The sequence below is a fragment of the Carcharhinus amblyrhynchos genome, chromosome 10 (assembly GCF_965287045.1).
Source record: "Carcharhinus amblyrhynchos chromosome 10, sCarAmb.v2.hapA, whole genome shotgun sequence".
Taxonomy (NCBI): domain Eukaryota; kingdom Metazoa; phylum Chordata; class Chondrichthyes; order Carcharhiniformes; family Carcharhinidae; genus Carcharhinus; species Carcharhinus amblyrhynchos.
Genome location: NC_137333.1, coordinates 108,342,874 through 108,367,041, shown reverse-complemented (window position 1 = coordinate 108,367,041; position 24,168 = coordinate 108,342,874). Strand labels below are relative to the sequence as shown.

At 45.8% G+C, this 24,168-nt stretch overlaps 1 protein-coding gene across 1 annotated transcript in view; it reads left to right on the top strand.

The window, feature by feature from the left end:
* The window catches only part of LOC145349274 (dynein heavy chain domain-containing protein 1-like), a 204,662-nt gene that overhangs the window by 155,168 nt on the left and 25,326 nt on the right, over nt 1-24,168 (top strand). The window contains exons 24-29 of the mRNA XM_080197784.1: nt 3,580-3,771; nt 11,757-11,935; nt 15,061-16,026; nt 16,851-17,025; nt 18,457-18,624; nt 21,690-21,894. Of these exons, the coding sequence (XP_080053910.1) occupies nt 3,580-3,771; nt 11,757-11,935; nt 15,061-16,026; nt 16,851-17,025; nt 18,457-18,624; nt 21,690-21,894 (1,885 nt within the window). The remainder of the gene's footprint in view (nt 1-3,579; nt 3,772-11,756; nt 11,936-15,060; nt 16,027-16,850; nt 17,026-18,456; nt 18,625-21,689; nt 21,895-24,168) is intronic.

Here is a 24,168-nt window from a genome sequence, read left to right as displayed (position 1 = left end):
CAAACACCCAGATCCCTCTGCCCAAAATAAGGATACCCAGATCCTTCAGCTCAGAACAAGGACACCCAGATCCCTCTGCCCTGATGCATTTTGAATCTACTTTCCATTTAGCTAATAATTTGCCTTCCTATTTTTTCAGCCAAAATGGACAACCTCACACTTATCCACATTAAACACCATCTGCCATGGATAAATGCTGAGAGGATGTTTCCCTTCATAGGAGAGTCTAGGACAAGAGGGCAGAGTCTCAGAATAAAGGGGTGTCAATTTAAGAACATAAGAAATAGGAGCAGGAGCCAGCCAGCTAACCCTTCGAGCCTGCCCTGCCATTCAGTAAGATCATGGCTGATCTGATAGTGGTTCAGTTCCACTTACCCACCTGCTCCCCATAACCCTTAATTCCCTTGTCTATCAGAAATCTATCTACCCGTGACTTAAAACACATTTAACGAGGTAGCTTCCGCCACTTCAATAGGCAGAGAATTCCAGACATTCACTACCCTCTGAGAGAAGAAGTTCCTCCTCAACTCTGTTTTAAATTGATTCCCCTTTATTTTGAGGCTGTGTCGTCTAGTTCTTGTTTCCTTTCTAAGTGGAAAGAATCTCTCTACCTCTACCCTATTTAGCCCCTTCATTATCTTATATGTCTCTATAAGATCCCCCCTCAGCCTTCTAAACTCCAACGAGTACAAGCCCAATCTACTCAATCTTTCCTCATAAGCTAACCTCCTCATCTCCGATATCAGCCTGGTGAACCTTCTCTGTACTCGCTCCAAGGCCAATATATCCTTGCACAAGTGCGGCGACCAAAACTGCACACAGTACTCCAGTTGAGGCCTCACCAGTGCCCTGTACAGTTGCAGCAAGACCTCCCTGCTTTTATATTCTATCCCCCTCGCGATAAAGGCCAACATTCCATTCGCCTTCTCGATCACCTGCTGTACCTGCAGACTGGGTTTTTGCAATTCGTGCACAAGGACCCCCAGGTTCCTCTGCACAGTATCATGTTGTAATTTTTACTACTATTTCTTCCAAAGTGGATAACCTCACATTTGCCAACGTTATACTCCATCTGCTGGGTCCTCGCCCACTCGCTCAGCCTATCCAGATCTCTCTGCAGACTTCCCGCATCCTCCACGCAATTCGCTTTCCCACTCATCTTCGTGTCACCAGCAAACTTTGTTACCCTATACCAGGTTCCCTCCTCCAGATCGTCTGTGTAAATGGTAAACAGTTGAGGCCCCAACACCAATCCCTGCTGCACGCCACTAGTCACCAACTGCCAACCAGAAAAGCACCCATTTCCAACTCTCTGCTTTCTGTTAGATAGCCAATCCTCAATCCACACTAACACTTTACCCTCAACTCCATGCACCCTAACCTTCTGCAGCAACCTTTTGTGAGGCACCTTATCAAACACCTTCTGGAAATCTAAAAACACCACATCCACTGGTACCCCTCTGTCAATTGCACTCGTTACATCTTCATAAAAATCCAGTAAATTCGTCAAACACAACTTTCCCTTCATGAATCCGTGCTGCGTCTGCTTGATTGAGCTGTTCTTTTCTAGGTGTCCTGCTATTTCTTCTTTAATGATAGATTCCAGCATTTTCCCAACTACAGATGTTAAGCTAACCGGCCTGTAGTTACCCGCCTTTTGTCTACTTCCTTTTTTAAGCAGCAGCGTAACAGTAGCTGTTTTCCAATCAGCCGGCACTTCCCCAGAGTCCAGCGAATTTTGATAAATTACTACTAACGCATCTGCTATTACTTCTGCTATTTCTTTTAGTACCTTGGGATGCATTCCCGCCGGGCCTGGGGTCTTGTCTACCTTTAGTCCCATTAGTCTACCAAGCACTACCTCTTTAGTAATAGTAATCGTTTTAGGGACCTCACCCCCTACAGTCCCGTGACCATTAATACTTGGTAAGCTATTTGTATCCTTTACCGTGAAGACTGACACAAAAAACTTGTTTAAGGCCTTAGCCATTTCCTCATTTCCCACTATTAAATCCCCCTTCTCGTCTTCTAAGGGTCCAACATTTACTTTATTTTTTTTTCCTTTTTATATCTTTGTAAAAACTTTTACTATCAGCTTTTATATTTTGTGCCAGTTTAGTTTCATAATCTATCTTTCCTTTCTTTACCGCTTTCTTAGTCATTCTTTGTTGTTTTTTAAAGCTTTCCCAATCTTCTAATTCCCCACTATTTTTGGCTACTCTGTATGCATTGGTTTTTAATTTAATATTCTCTTTTATTTCCTTTGTTATCCACGGCTGGTTAACCCTTTGCTTACATTCCTTCTTTATCACCGGAATACATTTTTGCTGAGTACTGAGAAAAATCTCCTTAAAAATCCTTCACTGTTCCTCAGCCGTCCTACCAACTAGTCTGCACTCCCAGTCTACATTAGCCAATCCTGCCCTCATCCTATTGTACTCCCCTCTCTTCAAGCAGAGGACACTAGTTTGGAACCCTAACATAACACTGAGATGAGGAGGGATTCCTTCTCTCAGAGGGTTGAGAGTCTTTGGAACTTCTTGTCACAGAGAGCTGGGGGGACAGAGTCCTTGTATAGATTTAAGGTTGAGATTGATAGATTTTTGATCAGTAAGGGAATCAAGGGTTATAGGAAAAGAGCAGAAGAGTGGATGTGAGGAATGTCGGATCAGTCATGATCCTATTAAATGGTGGAACAGACTGAAGGGGCTGAATGGCCCACTCCTGTTCTTCTTATGGTCTTATGGCCACACTAATGCCAGGCAATGATCCATTCCAACACGAGAGAATCTAATCATTGCCCATTGACATTCAATGGCATTGCCATCGCTGAATCCAACATGGTTAAGTTGACCAGAAACTAAACTGGACCCAGCCATATAAATAATGTGGCTACTAGTATCAAAGGCTGGAATCTCAATGGTGAGTAACTCACCTCCTGACTCCCTAAAGTCCACCATCGACAAGGTACAGGTCAGGAGTGTGATGGTACACTCTCCACTTGCCTGGATGGGTGCAGCTCCAACAACACTTAAGAAGCTTAACATCATCCAGGACAAAGCAACTCCACTTTATTGGCACCCATTCACTACCTTAAACATTCACTCCCACTCATGTACAATGGAAGCTGTGAGTACCATCTGCAAGATACAGCAACTCACCAAATCTGTTTAGGCAACACCTTCCAAACCCACAACCCTTGCCATCTCGAGGGACAGGGGCAGCATACCTGGGATCATCACCACCTGCAAGGTCCCCTCCAAGCCACTCATCATCCTGACTTGGAAATATATCAACATTCCTTCACTGAAGCAGGGTCAAAATCCTGGAACTGCCTAACAGCACTGTGAGTGTACCTACACCCACATGGACTGCAGCCATTCAAGAAGTTAGCTCACCACCACCTTCTCAAGGGACAGTTAAGCATGGGGAACAAATGCTGGTCTAATCAGCGATGCTCACATCATGTAAATGAATTTAAAAAGCAAATGAAACAGGTTGAGCAAGGTTGAGGTTTGGTCTGGAATGACTGATTTACTCTCTCTTTGTGTAAATAATGGGTTTTTAAATGTCTTTCAGGAATTGCAGTCTTGGTGACTCATATTGAACAAGGGCCTCTCACTCCAGTTCTAAAGAAGCTGCTGAGAGTTCAGGCATCGTGGTGTGACCAAGGCCCCTGGGACTTTTCCTTTGGAAACCAGCAGTTTGAGGTCAAGCCAACATTCCACCTCTACCTGAGCACCACACTGCCTCTCAGGATAATTGCATCAGGTAAATCCCACTCCAATCCTCCTCTCAGAACATAAGAACATAAGAAATAGGAGCAGGAGTAGGCATCTAGCCCCTCGAGTCTGCCCCTCCATTCAATAAGATCATGGCTGATCTGATAATGGATCAGTTCCACTTACCACCTGCTCCCCATAACCCTTAATTCCCTTGTCTATCAGAAATCTACCTACCTGTGACTTAAACATATTCAACAAGGTAGCCTCCTCCATTTCAATGTGCAGAGAATTCCAGAGATTCACCACCCTCTGAGAGAAGAAGTGCCTCCTCAACTCTGTTCTAAATTGCCCCTCCTTTATTTTGAGGCTGTGCGCTCTAGTTCTGGTTTCCTTTCTAAGTGGAGAGAATCTCTACCTCTACCCTGTCTAGCCCCTTCATTGTCTTATATGTCTCTATAAGATCCCCCCTCAGCCTTCTAAACTCCAGCGAGTACAGGCCCAATCTACTCAATCTCTCCTCATAAGCTAACCTCCTCATCTCCGATATCAGCCTGGTGAACCTTCTCTGTACTCGCTCCAAGGCCAGTGTATTTTTTCGCAAATAAGGGGACCAAAATTGCACACAGTACTCCAGCTGCGGCCTCACCAATGTCCTGTACAGTTGCAGCAAGACCTCCCTGCTTTTATATTCTATCCCCCTCGCTATAAAGAACATAAGAACATAAGAAATAGGAGCAGGAGTAGGCCATCTAGCCCTTCGAGCCTGCCCCGCCATTCAATAAGATCATGGCTGATCTGTTGTGGCTCAGTTCCACTTTCCCGCCCTCTCCCCATAACCCTTAATCCCCTCTCTTATCAAGAACCCATCAACCCGCTTCTTAAAAATATTTAGCGAGGCAGCCTCCACCACTTCAACGGGCAGAGAATTCCAGAGATTCACCACCCTTTGAGTGAAGAAGTTCCTCCTCAACTCCGTTCCAAACCGCCTCCCCTTTATCTTGAGGCTGTGCCCCCTAGTCCTGCTGTCTTTTTTGAGCGGGAAGAGTCTCTCCACCTCTATCCTATCCATCCCATTCATCATCTTATACGTCTCAATGAGATCTCCCCTCATTCTTCTAAACTCTTGCCGCCTTGATCACCTGCTGCACCTGCAGACTGGGTTTTTGCAATTCATGCACAAGGACCCCCAGGTCCCTCTGCACAGTAGCATGCTGCAGCTTTTCACCATTTAAATAATATTCCACCCTACTATTATTTCTTCCAACCTCACATTTGCCAACGTTATTCTCCATCTGCCAGGTCCTCGCCCACTCACTCAGCCTATCCAGATCCCTCTGCAGACTTTCCGCGTCCTCCACGCAATTCGCTTTCCCACTCATCTTCATGTCATCCGCAAACTTTGTTACCCTACCCTCAGCCCCCTCCTCCAAATCGTATATGTAAATGGTAAATAGCTGAGGCCCCAGCACCGATCCCTGCGGTACGCCACTAGACACCAACCGCCAACCAGAATAGCACCCATTGATACCAACTCTCTGCTTCCTATTAGACAGCCAATCCTCTATCCACGCTAACACCTTACCCCCAACTCCATGCACCCTAACCTTCTGCAGCAACCTTTTTATGAGGTACCTTATCAAACACCTTCTGGAAATCTAAAAACACCACATCCACCGGTTCCCCTCTGTCTACCGCACTAGTCACATCCTCATAGAAATCCAGTAAATTCGTCAAACACGACTTTCCCTTCATGAATCAATGCTGCATCTGCTTGATCGAACTGTTCCTTTCCAGGTGTCCTGCTATTTCTTCTTTAATGATAGATTCCAGCATTTTTCCAACTACAGACGTTAAGCTAACCAGCCTATAATTCCCTGCCTTTTGTCTGCTACCTTTTTTGAACAGCAGCGTAACATTAGCTGTTTTCCAATCCGCCGGCACTTCCCCAGAGTCCAGCGAATTTTGATAAATTACTAACACATCTGCTATTACTTCTGCCATTTCTTTCAGAACCCTGGGATTCTCTCTGTGAGCCTCTCCTCACACATTCAGATGACAGAATGTCACTCATCTTCCTCCAGCTGCCCACTTAGGCTGCATTGGGCAGACATTCACATTTGATTTGATTGGATTGGATTTATTATCGTCACATGTATTAGTATATAGTGAAAAGTATTGTTTCTTGCACGCTATACAATCATAGCAGACCATATAGGGATGGTGATGGCCTAATGGTATTATCACTAGACTATTAATCCAGAAACTCAAATAATGTTCTGGGGACTCGTGTTCGAATCCCATCATGGCAGATGGTGGAATTTGAATTCAATTAAAAATATCTGGAATTAACAATTTACTGATGACCATGAAACAAATGCCAATTGTTGGAAAAACTCATCTTGTTTCTAATATTCTTTAGGGAAGGAAATCTGCCATTCTTACCTGGTCTGGCCTACATGAAGCTCCAGAGCCACAGCAATCAGTTGACTCTTAACTGCCCCCGGGCAACTACGGATGGGCCATAAATGCTGGCCAGCCAGCAACACTCATGTCCCATGAATGAATAAAAAAAACTTAAAAGAAGTGTAAGAGGAATTTTCTGAAGAGTGTTCCCCTTGGGGTGCCCTATATTTGTTGAACCTCACTCAACCAATACATACATTGCAAAAGACAGCATCCATTTAAATAATGAAAAGGAATTGATTTGCTAATGCATGCATCAGGAGAGAGAGACACAGCCATTGAGGGTTGACTGTGCTCTCTGACCAAATATCTCCAGGTAAAATTATATTATGCAATATCCTGCCTAGTCTCGTCAATCAGACTGGAGAGACCAATCACAATATTCAACATTATTACCTTAGCCAATAACATTCCACCTGTCAACAGGAATAGGAGCTTATTAGCTTATTGCCCATGTAGGTTCTTCCCCCTTTACCAAGGAAATCTAACCCACATCATTATCAGTAACCAAGGCCATTATTAACATCTGTGATTTTTAATTGGTCTTTCGCTGGAACCCGGGTCTCCTTTATCAGTTTGAGAGATTGCTCCAACCTCACTACTCATGAATAAATTTACTCCCTTACATACCAGGCCTGTCATTAAACTTGCCTTTCGCGTATCCAAAATCAGACAACAGAAGCTGCCTTTTGGTGTTCTATTGTATTCAAGAAGTTGGTCTTTTTATCATTGTGTTTCCCATCATGCTGCATTCAGAACGAAGTTGGCCAAGGGGCACAAGACAGGGTTAAAAAAACAGCTTAAGCTTATAATACTTGGTTAATTGGTGGTTATATAGTTTATAATACCTTTGCAATTTATAATACCTTTGCATACATTGTTCCAGGCACATTGTGAATTCTTACGATATATATAAGGCACTTTACAATTACCTTTACCTAGTTTATTTATTATAGTAAAATTAAAATAAAGGGCCTCACACTAAGAATTCTATACTACCCCCCATCAGGAAGGAAACGAGAGAGTGCAGTGTAGTAAGTGCAGAGAGTGTAGTGTTACAGTCATAGCTAGGGTATAGAGAAAGATCAACTTAATGCAAGGTAGGTCCATTCAAAAGTCTGATGGCAGCAGGGAAGAAGCTGTTCTTGAGTCAGTTGGTACATATCCTCAGACTTTTGTATCTTTTCCCTGACAAAAGAAGATGGAAGAGAGAATGTCCAGGGTACATGGGGACTTTAATTACGCTGGCTGCTTTGTTGAAGCAGCGGCAAGTGTAGATAAAGTCAATGAATGGGAGGCTGGTTTGAGTGATGGACAGGGCTTTGTTTATGACCTTTTGTAATTTCTTGCGGTCTTGGGCAGAGCAGGAGCCCATAGCAAGCTGTGATACAACCAGAAAGAATGCTTTCTGTGGTGTATCTGTAAAAGTTGGTGAGAGTCTTAGCGGACATGCCAAATTTCCTTTGTCTGCTGAGAAAGAAGAGGCATTGGTGGGGCTTTCTGAACTATTGCATCAGCGTGGTGGACCAGGACAGGTTGTTGATGATCTGGACACCTAAAAACCTGAAGCTTTCGACCATTTCTGTTTTGTCCCCATTGATGTAGACAGGGGCATGTTCTCCTTTACACTTCCTGAAGTTGATGACAATCTCCTTCATTTTGTTGACATTGAGGGAGAGATTATTGTTGCTGCACCAGTTCACCAGATTCTCTATCTCATTCCTATACTCTGTCTCATCATTGTTTGAGATCTGACCCACTATGGCGGTGTCATCAACAAACTTGAAAATCGAATTGGAGGGGAATTTGGCCACACAGTCATAGGTGTATAAGGAGTATAGTAGGGGGCTGAGAACACAGCATTGTGGGGCACCGGTGTTGAGGATGATCATGTTGTCCATCCTTACTGATTTAGGTCGGTGAGTTCGAAAGTTCAGGATCCAGTCGCAGAGGGGGGTGTCGAGGCCCAGGCCATGGAGTTTGCAGATGAGTTTTGTGGGAATAATGGTGTTGAAGGCTGAGCTGTAATCAATAAATAGGAGCCTGACATAGGTGCCCTTGTTATCCAGGTGTTCCAGGGTTGAGTGTGTTCTGCTGTGGACCTGTTGCAGTGATAGGTGAACTATTGGATCCAGGCAATCTGAGGCTAGAATTGATTCATGTCTTTCGTAACGTATAACGATAGATTTACTCCGTATCCAGTGCTGGATGTGGTGGTGGGGGGGGGGGTTTGTTATTCATGAACGTCAGTAACTGTCTGATCACATGTTTCTTTGGTCCAGTATTAATGAACCACTTATGATTCTACTGTGCTCTAGTTAGGATCAGCTACCAAACACACGCTATAACAGAAGCCAGGACCAAGGGTGTTAAAGTATTGTGTTCAATTCCAGGCAGCACACACTTGTGGAAGATGTGAAAGGCTTGGCAAGGAGGCAGAGCAGGTGTACGCGAATGATTCCAAATGTGTGGGAGATAGATTCTTACAGCAAGAGGAGGTCTTTCAGCCATCAGAGCTGTGCAATTCATTCTCACATCCCATCTTCTTCCTTCCACTTGCTGAAAATCCATTATTGTCAAGAAGACGTCCAGTTATCATTTTGAAACTTCCGGTGGAATCTTTGATTTGATTTTGATTTGATTTATTATTGTCACATGTATTAACATACAGTTAGAAGTATTGTTTCTTGTGCACAAGACAAACAAAACATAACCTTCATGGAGAAGAAAATGAGAATGCAGAATGTAGAGTTACTGTCATAGTGAGGGTATAGAGAAAGATCAACTTAATGCAAGATAAGTCCCTTCAAAAGTCTGACAGCAGCAGGGAAGAAGCTGTTCCTGAGTCAGTTGGTAGGTGACCTCAGACTTTTATATCTTTTCCTGAAGGAAGAAGGTGGAAGAGAGAATGTCCGGGGTTCGTGGGGGTTCTTAATTATGCTGGCTGCTTTGCTGAGGCAGTGGGAAGTGTAGACGGAGTCAATGGATGGGAGGCTGGTTTGTGTGATAGATTGGGCTACATTCATGACCTTTTGTAGTTCCTTGTGGTCTTGGGCAGAGCAGAAGCCCATACCAAGGTGTGATACAACCAGAAAGAATGCTTCCTATGGTGCATCTGTAAAAGTTGGTGAAAGCAGAAGCTGACATGCTAAATTTCCTCAGTCTTCTGAGAAAGTAAAAGCGTTGGTGGAGCTTTCTTAACTATAGTGTCAGCATGAAGGGACCAGGACAGGTTGTTGGTGATATGGGCACCTAAAAACTTGAAGCTCTCAACCCTTTTTACTTTGTCTTCATTGATATAGACAGGGGCATGTTCTCCTTTACACTTCCTGAAATCAATGACTATCTCCTTCATTTTGTTAACATTGAGGGAGAGATTATTGTCATCGCACCAGTTCACCAGATTCTCTATCTCATTGCTGTACTCTGTCTCATCATTGTTTGAGATCTGACCCACTACGGTGGTGTCGTCAGCAAACTTCAGTTTGGATTTGGAGGGGAATTTGTCCGCACGGTGATAGGTGTATAAGGAGTATAGTAGGGGGCTGAGAACACAGCCTTGTGGGGCACCGGTTTCAACCATCAATTCAGGCAGCGGCTTCTAGACCTTAATAAGCCTCTGGGTCGCTCATTTCTCCATATTTCCGCTTCAGCTTCTTTGCCAATTATTTGACATCTCTGTCCTCTGGTTACTGCTCCATGTGACCCAGGATTCACTTTCTCCTCATCTGTTCTATCAAAACCCTTGGTTATTCCCTCATGGCAGGTTGGTGCAAAAGGTTAAATCTCATGGGATAAAAGGAGAAGTGGCTCGATGGATAGAGAACCGGCTTGGACACAGAAGACAGAGGGTAGCAGTGGAAGGGTCTTTTTCCAGCTGGAGGTCTGTGACCAGTGGTGTTCCGCAGGGCTCTGTACTGGGACCTCTGCTGTTTGTGATATATATAAATGATCTGGAAGAAGGTGTAACTGGAGTGATCAGTAAGTTTGTGGATGACACAAAGGTGGCTGGACTTGCAGATAGCTATGAACATTGTCAGAGAATACAGCAGGATATAGATAGGCTGGAAAATTGGGTTGAGAAATGGCAGATGGAATTTAATCCAGATAAATGCTAAGTGATGCATTTTGGTAGAACTAATGTAGGGGGGAGCTATACAATAAATGGCAGAACCATCAGGAGTATAAACACACAGAGGGACTTGGGGGTGCAAGTCCACAGATCCTTAAAGGTGGCAGCACAGGTGGAGGAGGTGGTGAAGAAGGCATATGGCATGCTTGCCTTTATAAGAACATAAGAACATAAGAACATAAGAAATAGGAGCAGGAGTAGGCCATCTGGCCCTTCGAGCCTGCCCCGCCATTCAATAAGATCATGGCTGATCTGTCGTGGCTCAGTTCCACTTTCCCGCCCTCTCCCCATAACCCTTAATCCCCTCTCTTATCAAAAACCCATCAACCCGCTTCTTAAAAATATTTAGCGAGGCAGCCTCCACCACTTCAACGGGCAGAGAATTCCAGAGATTCACCACCCTTTGAGTGAAGAAGTTCCTCCTCAACTCCGTTCTGAACCGCCCCCCCTTTATCTTGAGGCTGTGCCCCCTAGTCCTACTATCTTTTTTGAGCGGGAAGAGTCTTTCCACCTCTATCCTATCCATCCCATTCATCATCTTATACGTCTCAATGAGATCTCCCCTCATTCTTCTAAACTCTAACGAGTACAAGCCTAGTTTATTCAGCCTCTCCTCATAGCTCAACCCCCTCAACTCCGGTATCAGCCTAGTAAACCTCCTCTGCACTCCCTCCAGGGCCAAAATATCCTTGCGCAGGTGCGGCGCCCAAAACTGCACACAGTACTCCAGCTTTATAGGACGGGGTATAGACGATAAAAGCTGGAGTCTGATGTTACAGCTGTATAGAACATTGGTTAGGCCACATTTGGAGTACGGCGTCCATTTCTGGTCGCCGTACTACCAGAAGGAGTGGAGGCTTTAGAGAGAGTACAGAGAAGGTTTACCAGGATGTTGCCTGGTATGGAGGGTCTTAGCTATGAGAAGAGATTGGGTAAACTGGGGTTGTTCTCCCTGGAAAGATGGAGATTGAGGGGAGACCTAGTAGAGGTGTATAAAATTATGAAGGGTATAGATAGGGTGAATAGTGGGAAGCTTTTTCCCGGTCAGAGGTGACAAACACGAGGGGTCACAGGTTCAAGGTGAGGGGGGTGAGGTTTAACTCAGATATCAGAGGGACGTATTTTACACAGAGGGTGGTGGGGGCCTGAAATGCACTGGGTGGTGGAGGCGGACACACTGGGATCGGTTAAGACTTACCTGGATAGTCACAAGAGCAGACTGGGAATGGAGGGATATCAATGGATGGTCTAGTTGGACCATTGAGCGGCGCAGGCTTGGAAGGCCGAAGGGCCTGTTTCCTGTGCTGTACTGTTCTTTGTTCTTTGTTGTTTGTATTTTACAGCTTGGCAGCCGCTCTTAGCCACTGTTTCCCATCGCGGGTCTCTCAAAGGAAATGGAATTGCTATTGACATTTCCATTCTCTTGATGTTTCCAGAACTCGATCCCTCCATCCTGAAGCAGGTAAGAGTGTCTGAATTCACAATCAGCCAATCAGGATTGCAGGAACTGTTCTTCAAGGAGGTGCTGTATTTTGAGAGGCACAACATGCCGTATGAGATCCAGACAAAGCACATGGACATCCTGTACCTACAACACGAGCTGCAAGTTACACAGGTAAGGCTGGGAGAAAAACAGCTCACTGACACACTGGAAAAACTTTCACCATCACTCTGAGGGAGTGCGGCACTGTCAGAGGGTCAGTGCTGAGGGAGTGCGGCACTGTCAGAGGGTCAGTGCTGAGGGAGTGCCGCACTGTCAGAGGGTCAGTGCTGAGGGAGTGCCGCACTGTCAGAGGGTCAGTGCTGAGGGAGTGCGGCACTGTCAGAGGGTCAGTGCTGAGGGAGTGCCGCACTGTCAGAGGGTCAGTGCTGAGGGAGCGCCGCACTGTCAGAGGGTCAGTGCTGAGGGAGCGCCGCACTGTCAGAGGGTCAGTGCTGAGGGAGTGCCGCACTGTCAGAGGGTCAGTGCTGAGGGAGTGCCGCACTGTCAGAGGGTCAGTGCTGAGGGAGTGCCGCACTGTCAGAGGGTCAGTGCTGAGGGAGCGCCGCACTGTCAGAGGGTCAGTTTTGAGGGAGTGCCGCACTGTCAGGGGGTCAGTACTGAGGGAGTGCCGCACTGTCAGAGGGTCAGTACTGAGGGAGTGCCGCACTGTCAGAGGGTCAGTACTGAGGGAGTGCCGCACTGTCAGAGGGTCAGTTTTGAGGGAGTGCCGCACTGTCAGGGGGTCAGTACTGAGGGAGTGCCGCACTGTCAGAGGGTCAGTACTGAGGGAGTGCCGCACTGTCAGAGATTTAACCTTATGCAACAACCTACCATGCGGTACCTTGTCAAAGGCCTTGCTAAAGTCCATGTAGACAACATCAACTGCACTGCCCTCATCTACCTTCTTGGTTACCCCTTCAAAAAACACAATCAAATTTGTGAGACATGATTTTCCACTCACAAAGCCATGCTGACTACCTGTAATCAGCCCTTGGTTCTCTAAATCCCTGTCAATTCTGTTTCTCAGAATACCTTCTGCTAACTTTGCCACCACAGATGTGAGGATAAATGTCCTGTAGTCCCCAGGCTTTTCCCTGCAGCCCCTCTAAAACAAAGGCACATTTGCCACCCTCCAGTCTTCAGGCACTTCATCTGTGGCTGTTGATGATTCAAACATCTCTGCTTGGGGACTCGCAATTTCCTCCCTAACCTCTCACAGTGTCCCCGGATGCATTTCATCAGGTCCTGAGGATTTATCTGCCTTGATGCGCTTTAAGACTTCCAGCACCTCCTTCTCTGTAATATGTACACTCCTCAAGACATCACTATTTATTTCCCCAAGCTCTCTAACATCCATACTTTTCTCCACAGTAAATACTGATGTGAAGTATCCATTTAGGATCTCACCCATCTCTTATGGATTGGCACACAGATGATTTTGTTGATCCTTAAGAGGTCCTACTCTCTCCCTTTATGTATTTATAGAATCTTCTTGGATTCTCCTTTGCTTTATCTGCCAAAGCAATCTCATGTCTCTTTTTGCCCTCCTGATTTCTCTCTTAATTCTACTCATGCACCCTCTATGGTCTTCAAGGAATCTACTTGATTCCAGCTGCTATGCATGTCTTCCTTCTTCTTCTTGACCAGGGCCTCAATATTCTGAATCATCCAGGGTTCCCTACTTCTACCAGCCTTGCCCTTCACTCTGAGAGGAATGTGCTTACCCTGAACACTGGTTAACACACTTTTCAAAGCCTCCCACTTACCAGACATCCCTTTGCGTTCCCACAGATTCCCCCAATCAACTTTTGGAAGTTCCTGCCTGATACCATCAAAATTGGCCTTGCCCCAATTTAGAATTTTAACTTTTGGGCCAGACCTATCATTCTCCATAGCTATCTTAAAACTAATGGAATTATGGTCACTGGTCCCAAAGTGATCCCTCACTGACACTTCTGTCACCTGCTCTTCCTTATTTCCCAAGAGGAGGTCAAGTTTTGCCCCCTGTCTAGTCAGGCCATCCACACACTGAATGAGAAATTCCTCCTGAATACACTCAACAAATTTCCCTCTATCCACCCCTCTAATACTATGGCTGTCCCAGTCAATGTTGGGAAAGTTAAAATCTCCAACTATTACCACTCTATTTTTCTTGGAGCTATCTGTAATCTCCTTACATATTTGCTCCTCAATTTCCCGCTGACTGTTTAGGGGCCTATAGTACAACCCTATCAAAGTGATTTCCCCTTCTTATTTCTCAGTTCTACCCATATAGACTCAGTGGGCAAACCCTCAGATATATCCCCTCTCAGTACGGCCATGATGCTTTCGCTGATCAAAAATGCAACTCCCCTCCTCTCTTACCTCCTGCTCTATCTTCCCTATAGCATCTGTACCCTGGAACATTGAGCTGCCAGTCCTGTCCTTCCCTTAGTCATGTTTCAGTAATTGCTATAATATCCCAGTCCCATGTAACCATCAATGCCCTGAGTTCATCTGCCTTGCCTGTCAGGCCTCTTGCGTTGAAATAAATGCAGTTTAATCTGGACTTCCCTTGCTCTCTATCTTGCTTTTGCCTGATCTGTCTGGTGCTAGGATTACTGACACTGCCTTTACTACTTAATGTGCTCTCTTTAACTTCTGTGCTGTCCTCAACCTTCTCTTCTGTCTCCCTTCTGCTTTGGGTCCCACCCCTTGCCAAACTAGTTTAAACCCTCCCGATTGGCTCTCATAAATCTTCCCGCCAGGATGTTAGTCCCCCTCCAGTTCAGGTGTAACCCGTCCCTCTTGAACAGGTCATCCCTTCTCTAGAAGAGATCCCAATGGACCAAAAATCTAAATCCCTGCCCCCTGTACCAGCTGTCAAGCCACGCAGTCATCTGCCTAATCTTTCTATTCCTTTCTGGCAGTAGCCCAGAAATTACTACCTTCGAGATCCCGCACTTTAGCCTTTTGCTTAACTCTCTATATTCACACTTCGGGACCTCATCCCCTTTCCTACCTATGTCGTTGGTACCAATATGTACAACGACCCCTGGCTGCTCACCCTCCCCCTTAAGAACGTATTGCCCATCCCTCGTTGCCCTTGAGAAGATGATGGTGAGCTGCCTTCTTGAATCGCTGCAGTCCCTGAGGTGTTGGTGTTAAGAAGGTTATTCTGGTGTGTGGTCACTGACATGAACCATATCACAAAGAGAGAAAACTGGAAAGAGAATTCCGCTCTGTTTTTAATCATGTCCCTGCTTCTGTTCCATTAGGAAGAGCTGATGGACAAAGTAATCCAGACAGCTACGAGTCTTCTCAATGATAGCAGCATTCAGGGAGCAGCCTTACAGAGCCAGGAAGTGAAAGAGAAGATCCGCAGTAATCTCAATGCCTTGGACACTGACAAGAAGAATGCCAGTGCAGAGGCTGAGGACCCCTATGTGACCATCTCACACATTGGCTCTGAAATGTACTGGGCACTCGTCCACATCTCCCGACTCGATCCCCTCTATTACTTCTCAAAAACTTATTTTATGAAGGTGGTGAGGCAAGTCTTGGCGAGTCGGAAATTGGGAGTTCGTCCGTCTGGATCTGGGACCTCCACAGATCACTTCATGGACATGATGCATTACCTCATTTCCAAGGTTTATAATTATTTCCGCTGGTGTCTCTTTGTGACACATGCTCGATTGTACAGGTTTTTGGTTACTGTTGGTTACATGAAGCTGATGAAAGCAATCACTCAGATTGAATGGGAGCTCTTTCTGCGAGGAACCAGTGATCTAAGGTACGATGTATTGGATAAGGATCTCTGTGTCCTGAGACCGGCTTGGGTGAGTGAGGAGATCTGGAAGAGCTGTGCCATACTGGAACTGTTACCAGCGTTTCGGAACATAAGAATCTCCCTGGTCAAACAAGGCAGCCAATGGAGAGAGTATTTTGGCCTTTCATCAACTGTGATTGGTGCAGCTCCCAGTTCTGCGTTTTCACACCTTACCACATTTCAGAAGGCCATTTTGTGGAAACTCTTCCAACCGCACAAACTGAGTGTGATCATGAACGCTATTGTCAGCTGTGAACTGGGGGGAACCCTGATCAGAGGCCTACACCTAACACTCACTTCCCTCTTCAACTACAGCTGGCAGAATGCGCCCATTATGTTCCTCATCCCAACTAATTCAATCACTCTCTCAACACATCCCATCTACTGGATTGAACAGATGGCCAGAGAACACAGGGTGAGTGGCTGAGTCATCCTGCTGGCTGTGTTCGACCTGCACTGCTGCAGGAATACCACACTAGCTGAGAACCACATTTGCCAGAGTTGGAGCTTGGTCTTTCCCGTTGTTTAGGTGACCGGGAGGTTGTGCCTAACTGTGTGGAGGGTGGGAGTTACCAATATAACACTGAACAACTGAATGTTTTCCTGCATGTGTCACCCTGACTAGAAGAGGCACACAGAGAGTGGTAGGCACTGGCTCATTCACTCATCGTTCCTCTTCTATCATCAATGCTTCAATTCATTGGTTCAGATTTTTGTACAATATTCATTCTTGAAACAACAGTTTTGCTGGTTAGGCCAACATTATTGTCCATCCCTAATTGCCATCAAGCTGGTGGTGGTGAGCTGCCTTCTTGAACACACTTTTTATGGTGTAGGTACACCCATAGTGCTATTAGAGTGGGAATTTCAGGATTTTGACCCAGCGACAGGGAAGGAACAGCGATATATTTCCGATTCAGGATGGTGAGTGGCTCGGAGGGGAACATCCATGCGGTGGTGTTCCCAGGTATCCGCTGCTTTTGTCCTTCTAGATGGAAGTGGTCCCAGGTTTCACAGGTACTGTCTAAGGAGCCTCGGTGAGTCCTGGCACTGCATCTTGTAGATGGCTGTCACTGCGGGTGGGTGGTGCAGGGAGTGAGTGTTGAAGGGGTGGATGGGACAATCAAAGAACGGGTGCTTTTTGCTGAATGCTGACAGCTCCAGAGCTGCTGCTGAGGCTGGGAGAAACTTTTCAATCTGGATAGTCATTAACGTCTGACTGAACACTCTGTGTTTCAGAGCAACATCCACATCATCTCTTTCGGATCACATGATGAAACGGAGAAGATTCTCTGTGAATTAAAGATAACAATGAGCAAAGGGAAATGGCTGGTGCTGAATAACTGTCACTTACTGGAACACTGGGACAGCCAGTTGCTCACTTTGCTGCTGCAGTTAATCAGGGCCTATAAAGGTGAGTTCAACATCAGAAAATCAATCCCAAAAATCCAGAAAAACACTCAGAGAAGTTCCCTCGGCATCATTCAAACACGGGTACAACACGGGGTTAGATACAGAGTAAAGCTCCTTCTACACTGTCCCCATCAAACACTCCCAGGACAGGTACAGCACGGGGTTAGATACAGAGTAAAGCTCCCTCTACACTGTCCCCATCAAACACTCCCAGGACAGGGACAGCACGGGGTTAGATACAGAGTAAAGCTCCCTCTACACTGTCCCCATCAAACACTCCCAGGACAGGTACAGCACGGGGTTAGATACAGAGTAAAGCTCCCTCTACACTGTCCCCGCATCAAACACTCCCAGGACAGGTACAGCACGGGGTTAGATACAGAGTAAAGCTCCCTCTACACTGTCCCCATCAAACACTCCCAGGACAGGTACAGCACGGGGTTAGATACAGAGTAAAGCTCCCTCTACACTGTCCCCATCAAACACTCCCAGGACAGGTACAGCACGGGGTTAGATACAGAGTAAAGCTCCCTCTACACTGTCCTCATCAAACACTCCCAGGACAGGTACAGCACGGGGTTAGATACAGAGTAAAGCTCCCTCTATACTGTCCCCCCATCAAACACTCCCAGGACAGGTACAGCACGGGGTTAGATACAGAGTAAAGCTCCCTCTACACTGTCCCCCCATCAAACACTCCCAGGACAGGTACAGCACGGGGTTAGATACAGAGTAAAGCTCCCTCTACACTGTCCCCCCATCAAACACTCCCAGGACAGGTACAGCACGGGGTTAGATACAGAGTAAAGCTCCCTCTACACTGTCCCCCATCAAACACTCCCAGGACAGGTACAGCACGGGGTTAGATACAGAGTAAAGCTCCCTCTACACTGTCCCCCATCAAACACTCCCAGGACAGGGACAGCACGGGGTTAGATACAGAGTAAAGCTCCCTCTACACTGTCCCCCCATCAAACATTCCCAGGACAATTTTAGTCACTAACCATTGATGGACACGGGCAGAATTCAGAGAATTAACAAATCACAGAATCACAGATTATTTACAGAGGGGGGATATTCAGCCCATTCTGTATTTCTCACCTCCTGTCACTCCTATATTCCAGACCCTCAGCACATCAATCCTTACCCGATCCCAGATCCTTACCCGATCCCAAATTCTTACCAGATTCTGGATCCTCAGCAGATTCCAGATCCTTGTGAGATTCCAGATCTTCACCAGATTCCAGATTCTCACAGATTCTGGATCCTGGTCAGATTCTGGATCCTCACCAGATTCCGAGTCCTCTCCTGATTCTGAGTCCTTATCACTTTATATAAAGTCACTTTCCTCGTCACTGTTGTATATTTTGTTGATTATTTAAATCTGTGCCCTCTGGTTTGCCAGGCACCTGATTGAATATTTTCCTCCCAGATTACATTCCATCCAAATCTGCTGCTTCCGATGTGTCAACCGAACATTACCTGTGCAACCTTCCTGAAGAGGATGATGGATCCATGGTGACGGAGTCTGGCTACAGAATCCATCCGAATTTCCGCCTGTGGCTGATTTGCAGCCAGAATTCCTACAGCTCACTGCCAGGTGTGTCCGCTCTGCCCTCCCTCACTGCCAGGTGTGTCTGCTCTGCCCTCCCTCACTGCCAGGTGTGTCTGCTCTGCCCTCCCTCACTGCCAGGTGTGTCTGCTCTGCCCTCCCTCACTGCCAGATGTGCCTGCTCTGCCCTCCCTCACTGCCAGATGTGCCTGCTCTGCCCTCCCTCACTGCCTTCCCTCCTGTGCCAGGCTCTTCAATTTCTAGTAAGTTCCTTCACTTTTCAACCCGTGCAACACTGATATTCGCTCTATTCCTCTTTGAAATCTCCCCTTTGTTTTATCCAGCCCATTCTCGCTGCCTTTGTCCTAATTACATTTAATACATTTCTTTCTTTGTTCACTCTCTTCAGCACCTGTTATTTTTCCTGTCCTGTTGACCCTTCCCATGCTGCTCCACACCCAACTTTCAAAGTTATTTGGCAAGTTGGTCTTCTCTTTGGGAGTCAGTTTAACCCAGTTTGCTGGATGGCTGTTCGTGATGCAGAACAACATCAACAACATGAGTTCAATTCCCATACCCATCTCCTCAACCTTGCCCCTAGCCTGAAGTGTGGTGATCCTCACATTAAAGCACCAAAAGTCACAATCTATTGGCAGCAGGGACTATGGTGACTTTACTTCTGTTTCCATAAAATCCCAGTGTAACATCCATAAAAGACAGCAGTGAGTGGCTCAGGTATCTTCCAACAGAGACCACAGGATACAGATAAAAGAACATAGGGCACAGGGCAGCGTATTGGAAATGTACCATGTGATAAAAGAGGAGGGAGGAGGCAAGGGAGGAGGGATCTGAGGTCAGCATCTCCCTGAGTCCCAGTCAATTGCAGTTAGTAACTAGCACCAGGCTCTGAGGCATGTCTGGTCCCCTCACTGGGTCTCTCAGTGAGCCGCAAGAATAGATTCAGAGCATTTGGGGAATAGACGGGAGAAATCAACACTTGGATTTTGCTGCCAGCTGCTTGATGCGTTTCCTGATCTTCTCAGAATCACAGATTGGTTGCAGCACAAAGGAAGCCATTCAGCCCATCAGGTCTGTGTCAGCTGTCTGCAAAATCATCCAGTTCATGCCCTCTCCCCTTAGCTCCATAAATCTCATATCTCCAAATAATGATCCATTTCCCTTTTGAATGCCTCGATTGGCCACACCTCCAGCACATTCCCAGGAAAAGAAGCAAGAGTAGGCCATTCATCCCCTGGAGCCTGCTCCACCATTTACTAAGATCATGGCTGATCTGATGATAACTTCACATCTGTATTCCACCTGCCCCCGGTAACCTATCAACCCCTTGCTCACCATCAATCTAACCATCTCTTCCTGAAAATATTCAAAGACTCTGCTTCTGCCATCTCTTCAGGAGGAGTTCTATAGATTCACCACCCTCTGACAGAAAGAATTTTGTCTCATCTATGGTTTAAATATGCTGCCGTCTAATTTTTAAACAGTGACCCATAGTTCCAGATTCTTCCACAAGAGGAAACATCCTCTCCACGTCCACCCTGTCAATACCCCTCAAGGCCAATATTAGTTTAGTAACCTTCTCTGAATTGCTTCTAATGCATTTACGTCCTTCCTTAAATAAGGTACAATGCTCTGTACAACTGAAGCAAACTTCCCTACTTCTATATTCAATTCCTCTCACAATAAATTTTTATATTCTAATAGCTTTCCCAGTTACTTTCTGGATGCTAGTCTTCTGTGATTTATGCACTAAGACATTCAGATCCCTCTGCATCTGGGTGTACAGATACACAAGTCACTGAAAGTGCAACACAGGTGGAGAAGGTAGTCGAGAAGGTATACGGCATGCTTGCCTTCATCGGTCAGGGCATTGAGTTTAAAAATTAGCAAGTAGAATCTTAGTTAGGCCGCACTTGGAAATTGGTGTTCAATTCTGGTCACCACACTACCAGAAGGATGTGGAGGCTTTGGAGAGGGTACAGAAAAGATTTACCAGGATGTTGCCTGGTATGGAGGGCATTAGCTACGCGGAGAAGTTGGAGAAACTTGATTTGTTCTCACTGGAACGACAGAGGTTGAGGGGTGACCTGATAGAAATCTACAAGATTATGAGGGACATGGACAGAGTGGATAGTCAGAAGCTTTTCCCCAGGGTGGAAGAGTCAATTACTCGGGGACACAGGTTTAAGGTGCAAGGGGCAAGGTTTAAAGGAGATGTACGAGGCAAGCTTTTTACACAGAGGGTGGTGGGTACCTGGAACTCACTGCTGGGGGAAGTGGATTGGATAGTGAACTTTAAGGAGCGTCTGGACAAACACATGAATAGGATGGGAATAGAGGGATACGATCCACGTAAGGGTAGGGGTTTAGTTCAGTCGGGCAGCATCAAGCCTGCACCAACTCTCTGAAGAGTATCTTACCCAGACCCACCCCCACCACAGTAACCCCGTGCATTAACCATGACCAATCCACCGAACCTGCTCATTTTTCGAGATTGGGAGGAAACTGGAGCATCCAGAGGAAATCCCTGCAGACATGAGGAGAATGTGCAAACTCCACACAGTCACCCAAGGCTGGAATTGAACCCTAGTTCCTGGCACTGTGTGGCAGCTGTGTTAACCACTGTGCCACTGTGTCATCCAACCTTCCTCCAGTCCAAAAAAATCCACTGACTATTACTCTCTCCTTCCTGTTATTCAGCCAATTTTGCATCCATGCTACTGTTGTCCCATTATTCCCTGAGCTGTAACTTTTCTCACAAGTTTGCTGTGTGGCACTGTATCGAATGCCTTTTGGAAATCCATGCACACCACATCAACAGCATTACCCTCATCGACCCTCTCTGTTACCTCCTCAAAGAATTCCAACAAGTTAAACACTATTTCTTCTTCAGAAATTCATGCAGGATCTTCCATGCGACTACAAGTTCTATCCCAAATATTCCTCCTTTTAGCAGCTTTACACAATTTATTTGCCTATTGATGCCTGTAGCTGGCAGTTTCTTTTGCCCCCTCTTGTCTTTTGTGTCATTTCCGTCATACCTGGGTCTGAACTTGTGACCCCAGGCACTGACCACATCTGATGATTTGTTGCAGGAATATTGAGGCGATATGTGACAAAGCTGGTGATCGAGACGCCATCAATGCTACAATTCACCTTGAAACGTTCATACACTCAGGCCCAGATGAAACAGGGAGACTCAGTAAGGGCCGAGCGTCTAGTTCTCCTCACAGCCCTGCACTCAATCCTACTGCACCGACAGCACTACAGGAACTGGGTGCAGGCACACTTGTATCACTGGTAAGTCACTCATAGAGACCTCGTAAAGTCATAGAGGTTTACAGCATGGAAACAGGCCCTTCGGCCCAACTTGTCCATGCCACCCTTATTTTTCTTTTTTAAACCCCTAAGCTAATCCCAATTGCCTGCATTTGGCCCATATCCCTCTACACCCATCGTACCCATGTAACTGTCTAAATGCTTTTTAAAAGACAAAATTGTATCCGCCTCTACTACTACCTCTGGCAGCTTGTTCCAGACACTCACCACCCTCTGTGTGAAAAAATTGTGAAAAACCCTCTGGACACTTTTGTATCTCTCCCCTTTCACCTTAAACCTATGCCTCTAGTTTTAGACTCGCCTACCTTTGGGAAAAGATATTGACTATCTACTTTGTCTATGCCCCTCATTATTTTATAGACCTCTATAAGATCATCCCTCAATCTTCTATGCTCCAGAGAAAAAAGTCTCAGTCTATTCTGCCTCTCTTTATAACTCAATCCATCAAGTCCTGGTAGCATCCTAGTAAATCTTTTCTGCACTTTCTAGTTTAATAATATCCTTTCTATAATAGGGTGACCAGGATTGCACACAGTATTCCAAGTGTGGCCTTATCAATGTCTTGTACAACTTCAACAAGACGTCCCAACCCCTATATTCAATGTTCTGACCAATGAAACCAAGCATGCTGAATGCCTTCTTCACCACTCTGTCCACCTGTGACTCCACTTTCAAAGAGCTATGAACATGTACCCCAAGATCTACTTGTTCTGTAACTCTCCCCAGTACCCTACCATTAACTGAGTAAGTCCTGCCCTGGTTCAATCTACCAAAACGCATCACATCGCATTTATCTAAATTAAACTCCATCTGCCATTCGTCAGCCCACTGGCCCAATTGATCAAGATCCCATTGCAATTGGAGATAACCTTCTCACTGTCCACCATGCCACCAACCTTGGTGTCATCTGCAAACTTACTAACCATGCCTCCTATATTCTCATCCAAATTATTAATATAAATGACAAATAACAGTGGACCCAGCACTGATCCCTGAGGCACACCGCTGGTCACAGGCCTCCAGTTTGAAAAATAACTCTCTACAACCACCCTCTGGCTTCTGTCAAAAAGCCAATTTTGTATCCATTTAGATACCTCACCCTGGATCCCATGAGATTTAACCTTGTGCAACAAAAAACTCAATTAAATTTGTGAGACATGATTTTCCACTCACAAAGCCATGCTGACTGTCCCTAATCAGTCCTTGTCTCTCTAAATGTCTGTAGATCCTGTCTCTCAAAATATCTTCCAACAATTTACCCAGCACAGATGTGAGGCTCACTGGCCTGTAGTTCTCAGGCTTTTCCCTGCAGCCCTTTTTAAAGAAAGGCACAACATTTGCCACCCTCCAATCTTCAGGCACCTCACCGTGACTATCGATGATTCAAATATCTCGGCTAGGGGACCCGCACTTTCCTCCCTAGCTTCCTACATCGTCCTGAGATATCATCAGGTCCTGCAGATTTATCTACCTTGATGCACTTTAAGACTTGCAACACCTCCTTCTCTGTAATATGTACGCTCCTCAAGACATCACTAATTATTTCCCCATGTTCCCTAACATCCATGCTTTTCTCAACAGTAAATACTGATGAGAAATATTCATTTAGGATCTCACCCATCTCTTGTGGATCCGCACATAGATGACCGTGTTGATCCTTAAGAGGCCCTACTCTCTCCCTTGTTACTCTTTTGCCTCTTATGTATTTGTAGAAGGTCTTTGGATTCTCTTTTGCCTTATCTGCCAAAACAATCTTATGTCCCCTTTTTGCCTTCCTGATTTCTCTTTTAACTCTACTCCTACACCCTCTATACTCTTCAAGAGATTCACTTGATTCTAGCTGCCTATGCATGTCATGTGCCTCTTTCTTCTTCTTGACCAGGGCCTCAATATCCCAAGTCATCCAGGGTTCCCAACTTCTGCCAGCCTTGCCCTGCATTCTAAGAGGAATGTATTTACCCTGATTAACACACTTCTGAAAGCATGCCACTTACCAGACGTCCCTTTTCCTTCCCACAGACTCCCCCAATTATCCTTTGAAAGTTCCCGCCTAATACCATCAAAATTGGCCCAATTTAGAATATTAACTTTTGGGCCAGACCTATCATTCTCCATAGCTATCTTAAAACTAATAGAACTATGGTCACTGGTCCTCACTAACAGCTGAGATCATTCACAATCTCTTGGCTCCAACTCAATCACAAACAGACCCACTCCTTCAATCCCCATTCCTCA